This window comes from Scyliorhinus torazame, chromosome 4, assembly GCF_047496885.1.
Source record: "Scyliorhinus torazame isolate Kashiwa2021f chromosome 4, sScyTor2.1, whole genome shotgun sequence".
Taxonomy (NCBI): Eukaryota; Metazoa; Chordata; class Chondrichthyes; order Carcharhiniformes; family Scyliorhinidae; genus Scyliorhinus; species Scyliorhinus torazame.
In genome coordinates this window covers 244,039,978-244,052,501 of record NC_092710.1, presented here as the reverse complement: position 1 = coordinate 244,052,501, position 12,524 = coordinate 244,039,978, and the positions used below count along the sequence as shown (strand labels likewise).

Here is a 12,524-nt window from a genome sequence, read left to right as displayed (position 1 = left end):
AGTTTGCACATTCTCCCCATGTCTGCGTGGGTTTCACCCCCACAACCCAAAGATGTGCTGGTTAGGTGGATTGGCCATGCTAAACTGCCCCTTAATTGGAAAAGAAAAATAATTGGCTACTCTAAATTTATTTTAAAAATATGTGTTTACAAAGAGAGGTCTAATTGAAATTTTTAATGATTGCTGGAGATTCCCTGGAGAGTATATTATGTGACATGTTGTGGTTAGACTTAGATAAGCAAGTCAGGGGATCTGAGTGGGATACAGATGATGTAATTAACAGCATGAGGCAGGTCTGAAGAAGGCAGTTTAGCTTGGAGACTGCTAAGAGCTTGAAGTTGAGCAGCAACATTTGCCAGAGATTGTCAGGTTGAGCAGTAGACTGACACAGACAGAAGTATCTGCAGGCTGTTTCCTGAAAGTATCTCTCTTCAAGCTGGCTTTTCAAGAAAGGTCTGTACATGTGTGCAGCAAGTAGCCCTCTGTTTTCTAACTTTATTTATAAGTGGCTTTTGACCTGTAATGGGCTTTGCTTAATTGGAGGTAGTGAAGACATAAGTTAGGAGTAAAAAGAGCTTCCTTTTATTTTAAGAATTGTTTAACCTGAATTGAAAAGTTTTTGTGATGTTAATGTGTTTAACCCTGAGTTTGTTTTAATATTAAAAATACCTATTGGTCAGTGGAATCCTGGAGCAAAGTATCCTTTCCTCACAGTTTAAAAATGTAATCCAACTTTGGAACAATAATCTTTTGCAATATAAATGTGTCCACATCCCACATCAAGCTTTATAATCTGGCAAATGGGGACCATATTAAGGTTGAGTTTGAGATTCACCAAGGAATGTTGGATCCTCTCAACCAGAGGAGAGAGGAGATGTTTGTGTCATGGGTTGAGAGTTGAAAAGAGGATCTCCTTTACCCACTGTACTGCCTGGTTAATATTCTAATAAAGAGCATAATTTCATTTTTCCAGAACCTGCTAATGCATTTTAATATATTTGTGCAATACAGAAACAGATTGGGAGCAATTGGAGTTTTATGGAAGAGCTTTTGAAACGGTCCTCAAATAATCAGGTATGTAAGTACACGTAGATGGAATATTCATTTTATAAAGTCTAAATATCTTCCAAATTGGACTCAAAACATTAACTCTGTTTCTCTCTCCACAGATGGTGTCAGACCTGCTGAGTTTTTCCAGCAGTTTGTTTTATTTCAGATCTGCAGTATTTTGCTCCTATTTTATTTCAGATCTGCAGTATTTTGCTTCTATTGCTGTCATTAGTGATATAAGAAATGTCATTCAGAGCACTGACGGGGCTTGTTGTTTTTCTCTCCATACGTTTTAGGTTCATTCATCCTTTTTACATAGAACATTAAAGCGCAGTACAGGCCCTTCGGCCCTCGATGTTGCGCCAACCTGTGAAACCACTCTAAAGCCCATCTACACTATTCCCTTCTCGTCCATATGCCTATCCAATGACCATTTTGTTGGCGAGTCCACTACTGTTGCAGGCAGGGCATTCCACGCCCTTACTACTCTCTTGAGTAAAGAACCTACCTCTGACATCTGTCCTATATCTATCTCCCCTCAATTTAAGGCTATGTCCCCTCGTGCTAGACATCACCATCTGAGGAAAAAGGCTCTCACTGTTCACCCTATCCAATCCTCTGATCATCCTTTATGCCTCAATTAAGTCACCTCTTAACCTTCTTCTCTCTAACGAAAACAGCCTCAAGTCCCACAGCCTTTCCTCATAAGATCTTCCCTCCATACCAGGCAACATTCTGGTAAATCTCCTCTGCACCCTTTCCAATGCTTCCACATCCTTCCTATAATGCGGCGACCAGAATTGCACGCAATACTCCAAATGCGGCCGCACCAGAGTTTTATACAGCTGCAACATGACCTCATGGCTCCGAAACTCAATCCCTCTACCAATAAAAGCTAACAGACCGTACGCCTTCTTAACAACCCTCTCAACCTGGGTGGCAACTTTCAGGGATCTATGTACATGGATACCGAGATCTCTCCGCTCGTCCACACTGCCAAGAATCTTACCATTAGCCCAGTACTCTGTCTTCCTGTTATTCCTTCCAAAATGAATCACCTCACACTTTTCTGCAGTAAACTCCATTTGCCACCTCTCAGCCCAGCACTGTAGCTTATCTATGTCCCTCTGTAACTTGTAACATCCTTCCGCACTGTCCACAACTCCACCAACTTTAGTGTCATCTGCAAATTTACTCACCCATCCTTCTACGCCCTCCTCCAGGTCATTTATAAAAATGACAAACATCAGTGGCCCCAAAACAGATCCTTGTGGTACACCACTAGTAACTGGACTCCAGTCTGTACATTTCCCATCAACCACCACCAGCTGTCTTCTTCCAGCTAACCAATTTCTGATCCAAACTGCTAAATCACCCTGAATCCCATGCCTCCGTATTTTCTGCAGTAGCCTACCGTGGGAAACCTTATCAAACGCTTTACTGAAATCCATATACACCAGATCAACTGCTTTACCCTCATCCACCTGTTTGGTCACCTTCTCAAAGAACTCTATGAACTTAATAAGGTTTGTGAGGCACGACCTAACGTTCACAAAACCATGTTGACTATCTCTAATCAAATTATTCCTTTCCAGATGATTGTACATCCTATCTCTTATAAACCTTTCCAAGATTTTGCCCACAACAGAAGTAAGGCTTACTGCTCTATAGTTAGTGGGGTTGTCTCTACTCCCCTTCTTGAACAAGGGAACAACATTTGCTATCCTCCCGTCTTCTGGCACTATTCCTGTAGACAAAGATGACTGAAAGATCAAAGCCAAAGGCTCAGCAATCTCCTTCCTAGCTTCCCAGAGAATCCTAGGATAAATCCCATCCGACTTAGGGGACTTATCTATTTTCACACTTTCCAGAATTGCTAACACCTCCTCCTTATGAACCTCAAGCCCTTCTAGTCTAGTAGCCTGAATCTCAGTATTCTCCTCAACAACATTGTCTTTTTCCTGTGTGAATACTGACGAAAAATATTCATTTAGCACCTCTCCTATCTCCTCGGACTCCACGCACAACTTCCCACTACTGTCCTTGACTGGCCCTACGCTTACCCTAGTCATTCTTTTATTCCTGACATATCTATAGAAAGCTTTAGGGTTATCCTTGATCCTACCTGCCAAAGACTTCTCATGTCCCCTCCTGGCTCTTCTTAGCTCTCTCTTTAGGTCCTTCCTAGCTAACTTGTAACTCTCAAGCGCCATAACTGAACCTTCATGTCTCATCTTTACATAAGCCTCCTTCTTCCTCTTGACAAGTGTTTCGACTGCTTTAGTAAACCACGGTTCCCTCGCTCGACCACTTCCTCCCTGCCTGACAGGTACATACTTATCAACGACACGCAGTAGCTGTTCCTTGAACAAGCTCCACATTTCCATTGTGCCCATCCCCTGCAGTTTTCCTCTCCATCCGATGCATCCTAAGTCTTGCCTCGCCACATCATAATTGCCTTTCCTCCAGATATAACTCTTGCCCTGCGGTATATACCTATCCCTTTCCATCACTAAAGTAAACGTAATCAAATTGTGGTCACTATCACCAAAGTGCTCACCTACCTCCAAATCTAACACCTGTCCTGGTCCATTATCCAGTACCAAATCCAATATGGCCTTGCTTCCCGTTGGCCTATCTACATACTGTGTCAGGAAACCCTCCTGCACACATTGGACAAAAACGGACCCATCTAAAGTACTCGAACTATAGCGTTTCCAGTCAATATTTGGAAAGTTAAAGTCCCCCATAACAACTACCCTGTTGCTTTCGCTCCTATCCAGAATTATCGTTGCAATCCTTTCCTCTACATCTTTGGACCTTTTCGGAGGCCTATAGAAAACTCCTAACAGGGTGACCTCTCCTTTCCTGTTTCTAACATCATCCCATACTACCTCAGGAGACGAGTCCTTTCTGCCACCGTAATACTGTCCTTGACTAACAATGCCACCCCTCCTCTTTTACCACCTTCCCTGAGCTTACTGAAATATCTAAACCCCGGCACCTGCAACAACCATTCCTGTTCCTGCTCTATCCATGTCTCTGAAATGGCCACAACATCAAAGTCCCAGGTACCAACCCATGCCACAAGTTTCACCCACCTTCTTCCGGATTCTCCTGGCATTGAAGAAGACACACCTTAAACCACCTTCCTGCCTGCCGGTACACTCCTGCAACTTTGAAACCTTACTCATGACCTCACTACTCTCAACCTCCTGTATACTGGAGCTACAATTCAGGTTCCCAAGCCCCTGCTGAACTAGTTTAAACCCTCACGAAGAGCATTAGCAAATTTCCCCCCCAGGATATTGGTACCCCTCTTGTCCAGGTGTAGACCATCCCGTTTGTAGAGGTCCCACCGACTTCAGAATGAGCCGCAATTATCCAGAAATCTGAAACCCTCTCTCCTGCACCATCCCTGTAGCCACGCGTTCAACTCCTCTCTTTCCCTATTCCTCGTCTCGCTAGCACATGGCACGGGTAACAACCCAGAGATAATAACTCTGTTTATCCTAGATCTAAAGATGTGCAGGTTAGGTGGATTAGCCATGATAAATTGCCCTTAGTGTCCAAAATTGCCCTTGGTGTTGGGTTGAGGTGTTGAGTTTGGGTAGGGTGCTCTTTCCAAGAGCCGGTGCAGACTCAAAGGGCCGAATGGCCTCCTTCTGCACTGTAAATTCAATGATATCTAGGACAAAGGTTCGGCACAACATCGTGGGCCGAAGGGCCTGTTCTGTGCTGTATTTTCTATGTTCTAAGTTTCCACCCTGAATTCCTGCCTTACATCCCTGTCCCTATTCCTACCTATGTCGTTGGTACCTATGTGGACGACGACTTGGGGCTGCTCCCCGTCCCCCTTAAGGATCCCGAAAACACGATCTGAGACATCACGCACCCTGGCACCTGGGAGGCAACACACCCAACTGCGAGTCTCTCTCGTTCCCACAGAATCTCCTATCTATCCCCCTAACCATGGAGTCTCCAATGACTAATGCTCTACTCCTCTCCCGCCTTCCCTTCTGAGCAACAGGGACAGACTCTGTGCCAGAGACCTGGACCCCATGGCTTACCCCTGGTAAGTCCCCCCCCCCCCCAACAGTATCCAAAGCGGTATACTTGTTACTAAGGGGAACGACCACAGGGGATCCCTGTACTGACTGCTTCCTCCCAGCCTCTCTCACCGTCACCCATCTATCTTTATTCTTCGGAGTAACTACATCCCTGAAGCTTCTATCTATGACCACTTCTGCCTCCCGAATGATCCGAAGTTCATCCAGCCCCAGCTCCAGCTCCCTAACGCGGTTTCTGAGGAGCTGGAGATGGGTGCACTTCCCACAGATGAAATTAGCAGGGACACTGACGGCGTCCCTCACCTCAAACATTCTGCAGGAGGAACATTGCACTACCTTCCCTGCCATCCCCTCTAGATAAAAAAAGAAAAAGAACTTGCCTGTTATTCACTCCCCTTCTCAGCAAGCACTCACTCAGCAACCTCTGCGCCCCGCACGATAACACCTGAGGGAAAATAAAAGAAAAACTACTTGCCAGTCACCAGCCAATCCCTTACCTGCAGGCTGTGAAGTCACGGTTCAACTTCTTTCTACTTCTACCTGCCCTCGAGCCTTTCCCTCGATCTTTACAGCGGTTGTTTTTTTTTGGTTATGGGAGGGCGTAGGTAGGGAAACACTGAAGAAGTGTTTTGGGTTTAAGTGTCACTTGACAACAGCTCCTTTACAAACCACCTTCAAGTTAGGATGACCACAATGCGTGTATGCAAATTTCCCCCGCAACAGCCAATCAGCAGCACTGCTCTATTGCCCTCTGCTGGATGCTTGTCTTCACTTGAACAGCTAGGGTCTCTTGCTCAGGTACACCTTCAAGTTAGGATGACCACAATGCACCTATGCACAATTCCCCCGCAACAGCCAATCAGCTGCTCTGCTCTACTGCCGTCTGCTGGATGCTTTTTCTTCCAAATACTTTTGACAACACTCATAAGTGAGCCCTTACAACTTTGTGTCCCAGAGGATTTTCATCACTCCCAATACCTGGGTGAAATATACTTGAATGTTAAGGATAATGAAGCGCAAATAATTTCATACATTATTTCATGTTCCATTAGGTCTTCCTGGCCTTTGACAAGTTGCAAAGCACAACTAACAGTGCTAGGTTTTATGTACCAAATAAAAATTAAAAGCATAAATGAATAAGTGAATAGAAGAAACAGAACATACATTTTTTTACCCTTTAACCCCTTCTTCAATGACAGCTCATCGAATCTATTACATGTCCAGCTTCCCAATCTATCCAGGCCCTTAGGCATATGTGAGAAAATCCTTCCAGAATGTCATCACTGCCAATGCCAATTCGGCAGAAAACTTGCCAATTCATGCTTTTTGAAATGAAATTTATCACATATGATTGGGGTTAATGCATATATTTTCTAAAATTCAGCAATATAAGGAGACAAAATCATTCTCCTGTCAATGTTTTCAGCAGACAAAGGATACTTACAATGCACCATTCAGGGAACATGTAAATAGAATTAAACTCCGAAAAAATGCTACAGAGTTATCCTCAAAACATCCTGAGCAGTCCTGGTGAAATATTATTTGTGACCATTGTAACGAAACACAAAGATCCATGGGCTGGATTCTCCGCCCCTGCCGCACCACATTTCCGTTTCACCCCACCGGCGGGATTCTCCGTTACGCCGGCAGGTCAATGGGGTTTCCCATTGTGGGGCAGCTCCACGCCGTCGGAAACCCCCCGGGCTGCGGAGAATCCAGCCCCATGTATTTTCAATAAAGATAATGTCTGTACTTGTTGTTTGATCATATCTCCTGACTCAAATATTTCAGACTGGTGTCTTGGAAGAACATTTACGGATGCATGTTCAATGTTGCCTAACATTGTGCGATCTCTGGGATACTAACTCAAATGCTGTTTCGATACTCTGGGAATATTACAGTAAAAACCTGGTGAGTACAATTTCACAACTGTTAGTAGTTCTGAAACCTCACTGGAAGAAAAATAAAATAATTACAAGTGAAAACAGTTGGAATAGTAAAATTGCTTTCATTTTATATTATCCTAATTGATCTCCTGTGGAATTTCACAGTGTCAACACAAAGTGTAATTTTCAATTAGAATCGATCAGGGTGCTGGGATTGAATTCAATTGCCATTTTAAAGTCAAACATGCTGTGCATAGTTTTAGATAACATTTCAATTTTACATTATTACAACAAACCTCCCATGATGTTGCTCATAATGAGTAAGAAGATATATTGAGCCGGCCTTGTGCCTGCTAGTATCAGCCCTTCAAAAGAAAGCAGTGAAAATGAGTGCAACTCTTGGGCAATCAGCTCAAATTGCCATATTACTGGTGCCTGCCGTGTTACAAACTGGCCTGGTTGGACTATCAGCGTGCGTTCTCTGGGGCTTAATGAGGCTGTATGAGGGCATGGACTGTTTCATTATCTAAGGATTGTCATTGGAGCTGAAAATTTTGCAAATATCAGTGAACATCCCCATTTTGACCCTATGAAAGAGCGAAGGACATTTGGTGAAGCACCTGAAGATTGTTGTGTTTAGGACACTGCTCTGAGGAACAGCAATCTTGTCTCAAGTCTGAGATGGCTGACCTCCAGCAGCACCAGCAATCTTCTTTTCTGCTTGATCGTAACTTCAGCAACAAGAAAGTTTTGGCATTGATCCATCCATTTTGACTTTGGTTTTGAGCCCCTTGCTGCTGTCGTTTCCAATTTTCCACCATGTTAGTTAATGACTGCAGCTGTGATGTTGTTGTGAACCTGTAGTCTTCCTGTGGCCAATACATGGCCTGATGTCACATGATGTGAAACAGCTTGTCTGAAAATTGGCAACTGTGACGATGGGGGCCTCGGAAGGGAACTCAGATGGATCATCCGCTCTTCCTGAAGATTGTTGCGAGCATTTCAGTCTTTCCTGCTGCACTCATATGCAGGACTTGGGTTGAGCATGTTCTCGTAACTTTCACTGTCATTTTTCCTGAAGGATTTGCCAGTGGTTTGTTCTGGTTCCTAGGTCTCTTTTTGTTTTGCTAGGTTAGCTGAGTTGATGAATTATAGGGACATAGATTTTTATATCCCCAAGAGAAGGCCATCGGCCCATCCTGTCTGTGTCTGTCATCAAGCACCTATCTATTCTATTCCTATTTTTCAGCACTTGGTCCATAGCCTTATATATTAAGACGCTTCAAGTGCTCATCTAAATGCTTCTTAATATTTGTGAGGATTCCTGCTTCTACCACCCTTTCAGGCAGTGAGTTCCAGATTTCCAACACCCTCTGGGTGAAAAGGTTTGTCCTCAAATCCCCTCGAAAGCTCCTTACCGTAAATCTACGCCCCTTGGTTATTGACCCCTCTACTAAGGGGAAAAGTTCCTTTCTATATACCCTATCTATGTCCCTCAGAATTTGGTTCACTTCGATTAGGTTCCCCCTCACCATTCTCAGCTCTAAGGAAAACAACCCCAGCTTTCCTTAATAGCCTAAATGCTCCAGCCCACGCAACATCCTGGTGAATCTCCTCTGCACCCTCTCCAGTGCAATCACATCCTTCCTACAGTGTGACTACCAGAACTACACACAGTGTTCCAGCTGTGGCCTAATGAGCATCTATACAGCTCCATCGTAACTTCTCTACTCTTATTGCATTGAATTTTATTACCTTTCAGCTGTGTTCATGGGTGCATCCCATTTGTATCCTTCCTTTCGTAATCTGGAGGACCAGAATTCGAAGGATTATATCGACAGTGCCACTTGGAAGCAGAGCACTTTACCTTTGTCAGCACCGCCTTTCAGGAGCAGACTCAGCCCATTGGCATCCATTGAGTGAGGAAATGCTTTCTCTGTGATCTGACCTAATATGTTAACCAACTGAGGTCAGGGCTTTGGCCTACTCAAGGGAAGATGAGCGCCTCATAATTACATATCTGCATTTATTTATATATTTATTTATAAATTTAGTGTATCCAATTCATTTTTCCAATTAAGGGACAATTTAGCGTGGCCAATCCACCTACCCTGAACATCTTTGGGTTGTGGGGGCGAAACCCACGCAAACACGGGGTGAATGTGCAAACTCGACACGGACAGTGACCCAGAGCCGGGATCGAACCTGGGACCTCGGCGCCGTGAGGCTGCAGTGCTAACCACTTACACCACCGTGCTGCCCATTTCTGCATTTATTAAAAAACTTGGGGACGCTGCAGAATGAAGTTTTCCATTTGTTGGAACCCATACCTTCTGTTCCATCCAAACAAATAGAGATGGTGATAGATTAGAATAACAGACAGCAAGTAGAAAGAGAGAGGCTATGTGAACTTAAGCTGCAGGAACCAAAGTGGCAACGGGTCAGAGTATCTTTATGCGAAATAGAAAATAGTTTTGAAGAATGCCTTTATTTATGCCGAAATTCCTACACTTTCATTGATTGCCATCTTGTTGAGCCAATGTATTGCCACTTATGCCAGGTTGATTTCCACCAACACCAATGTTAGTTTTTCAATTAGAATCAACCACCTAAGCCAGCATCTAGACTTTAGAGACATAAACACTACCTCAAATAAATATTGACCATCTCTCAATGGTTTTCTCATTCTTTTAATGAATTTTCAGTTGCAATAATGCAATTCCAGCCATGAGAGAGTTGTAGATTTTAGTTACGAGATGTTTGCGTTTTATTAATCTGAATAAAGATCTGGTAAATTTTGTATGTTCATGTAACCAATGATATTTTGAAGGTGTGATTTCAATCTTTTAAATTGGTACGTTGGTTAAGTTATTTTTTTGTTTCCTGCGTTTTAAAAAAATACATATGGATGAGTTTGAAAATTATATTTTAAATGATTTGTCTATTGTGTGTTAAGAGATCAAGTTATTTACTTAATAAGTTTTATATTCGAGGGTTGTATTTGGATGTCCTGAGTATTGCTGACTGCAGTGCACTCTCTATTGTTGCAGAATAGTGCCTTCAACATTCCTTGGCTTGGTTTGAAAGGACTGGCCAGTGTGAGCAAATCTCCTTTATCTATGCTTGAAATTACAAAGACCTGTTGCTGTGGTGACCAAAGCCCCAACTTGTACCAGTCTCAGAATAGTTTTCAGTTCTTCCTCCGAATTCTGGCCCTGCAGATTACGAAAGGAAAGGCCACAAATGGGACGCACCCATGGAAACAGCTGAAAGGAAGGTAGTAAAATATGCTGCAAATAAAAGACTAATTTTTCCCCACACACTCTAACCCAGAAACCTTGCTCTTTTAACACCGTCACAAAGACCACTCCATTCAGTTTTGGTTACTGGCCAGTTTTGGCAGAGGGGTCTTAAAGCAGGTGTTGGGCAACTAATTAACGTATCTAAAGGGCCAACCACCAGAGAAAATGGCCTTATTCAACTTTACCTTGGAAGTGTTTTAGTGTCTCTGATGTGCAGGACGTTGAATGTTGAGATTGGATCTTATTGCACCCATTTTGAATTCTGCACCCTACATCTGTTAGGCAATTAAGATTTCTGTTAAAAGATTGGGTTGAGGCTGTTCAAACATCTTTCAGTGAGATCCTCACATCTATTAAAGAGCGGAAAACCGGCACAATCGTTAACTCACTGTATTTGTTTTGTACATCTGCATGAAAAGCTGAGCAAATGTAAACTTTAAAATTAATTTATCTGCTAAAATTAGGTCAATTTATTTTTCTTTATTATTTCATGGGATGTAGGTGTCGCTGGCAAGGCTGGAATTTGTTGCTCATCCCTAATTGCCCTTGAACTGAGTGGCTTGCTTGGCCATTTCAGAGGACGTTTAAGTCAACCACATTGCTGTGGTTCTGGAGTCACATGGAGGCCAGACCGGGTATAGATGGCAGATTTACTCTTCTGAAGGGCAGTAGTAAACCAAATGGTTTTTTACAACAATCAATGATAATTGTCATGGTCAATGGAAGCTAGTTTTCAATTCAGATATATTAATTGAATTTAAATTCCACCAGCTCCCCTGGTGGGATTTGAACCCGCGTACCCAGACCATTAGATCGGGCCTCTGGATAAATACTCTGGTGATATTACCAGTACCCCACCATCTCTCCGATAAAGCAAATGAATATTAATTACTAAGCAGGGAAGTTAGTGTTGAGTCCCTCTATATCTGAAAGCTCACTTCCTTCTGATATTTATTTATCAAACAAAATCCCATCACTTATAGTTCCTAAGATATTTATTGCAATGAAAAATGAGAAACCCAGATACTCGATTATTGATGTGAAAGTCATGCTTGTAACGTCTATACACGACAACAAATTATTTTGAATGATAAAGGTTAGATTTTTGAAGCTTGCTAAAAGTTTATTGTTAATTTGCTTTTTCATTGAATGACAGTAAATCTTTGCAAACCTATTTTAACTCTTAAATTTGTAAATTCACGATTTTGTTAGCTGTGTGGTGCAACCTGGAGTTACAGCATCTTCGTTAGGTAATCCTATAACTGTATTGAAAATGTTCCAGATGTGCTTCTGAGAATATTTTACTTGTTTCCATTTCTACTGAATGAAACTAAGCAACCCTTTAATTTTCCAGGATTTATTCCAAGTTCCATCAACGGAAAATGCAGGAACTTACCGAGTTGGGACTTCAGAACTTCTTCAGCCTTTTTCTAGTCCTTGCAGCAGTGACTGGGATAGAGGATGTTGTCAGCCGGGTATCAGAGCTCCTGGACCTTTTAAAACCTAGCCAGCTCTCTATTGCCCAGCAATCATTGATTTGGAAGGGCTACTTTGCTTTTCTTCTGATGTATGAAGAGAAGAATGTTGACATTAGTGTTCTTGCAACAAAGCTGTCAAATAACTTTCAGAATGTAACTAAAGAGTTCTACCTGAAAACCACTGACCACACCAGAAAAGTGACCCTCTGGCCATTGCTTTCGACATATATTGAAGCTGTTCAGGAGGTATTCGAGACGAGCTCCTGCCTACACCTTTCAGAAGAGAAGCTGTTGAATGAAGGGTTTAGTTTGCTCTACCGTGCCTGCAGGGAATCTGAACTTAACACAGCGCTGATGTTTTTGCAGGTTGTGCTGGCTCGTTTAAGGTAAGTGGACATTCATATTTAATTTGTATCTGATGACGGGTTTCCTCAACACTCCTCAAGTTTGCTCAGCATTTTTCTTTAAGTTTACAATGACGGAAAGATATGAACGAATGAAGTTATCACCAAAGTATTGTTGCCAGGCATCCCATAAACACATTTGGTGGTATTCCTTTATAAGCCTTTGGCCTGGAGGATTTTATTGGGTTGTTGGGTCCAAATAATTTGATACTCCATTGTGAATAGGCAATGGCCAAAGCTTGGTTTCAGTTCAGAATCAGAAGATAATTTGCCTCTGGAGAAAAGACAAGTAAGACTTCCTAGAGTCTTTTTGGAGATAAATTGTGACCTAGGT

At 42.6% G+C, this 12,524-nt stretch overlaps 1 protein-coding gene across 2 annotated transcripts in view; it reads left to right on the top strand.

The window, feature by feature from the left end:
* The window catches only part of mms22l (MMS22-like, DNA repair protein), a 228,555-nt gene that overhangs the window by 57,404 nt on the left and 158,627 nt on the right, over positions 1–12,524 (top strand). For both annotated transcript variants that reach the window (XM_072499582.1, XM_072499581.1), the window contains exons 11-14: positions 1,012–1,074; positions 6,912–7,031; positions 10,057–10,283; positions 11,663–12,172. In XM_072499582.1, the coding sequence (XP_072355683.1) occupies positions 1,012–1,074; positions 6,912–7,031; positions 10,057–10,283; positions 11,663–12,172 (920 nt within the window). The remainder of the gene's footprint in view (positions 1–1,011; positions 1,075–6,911; positions 7,032–10,056; positions 10,284–11,662; positions 12,173–12,524) is intronic.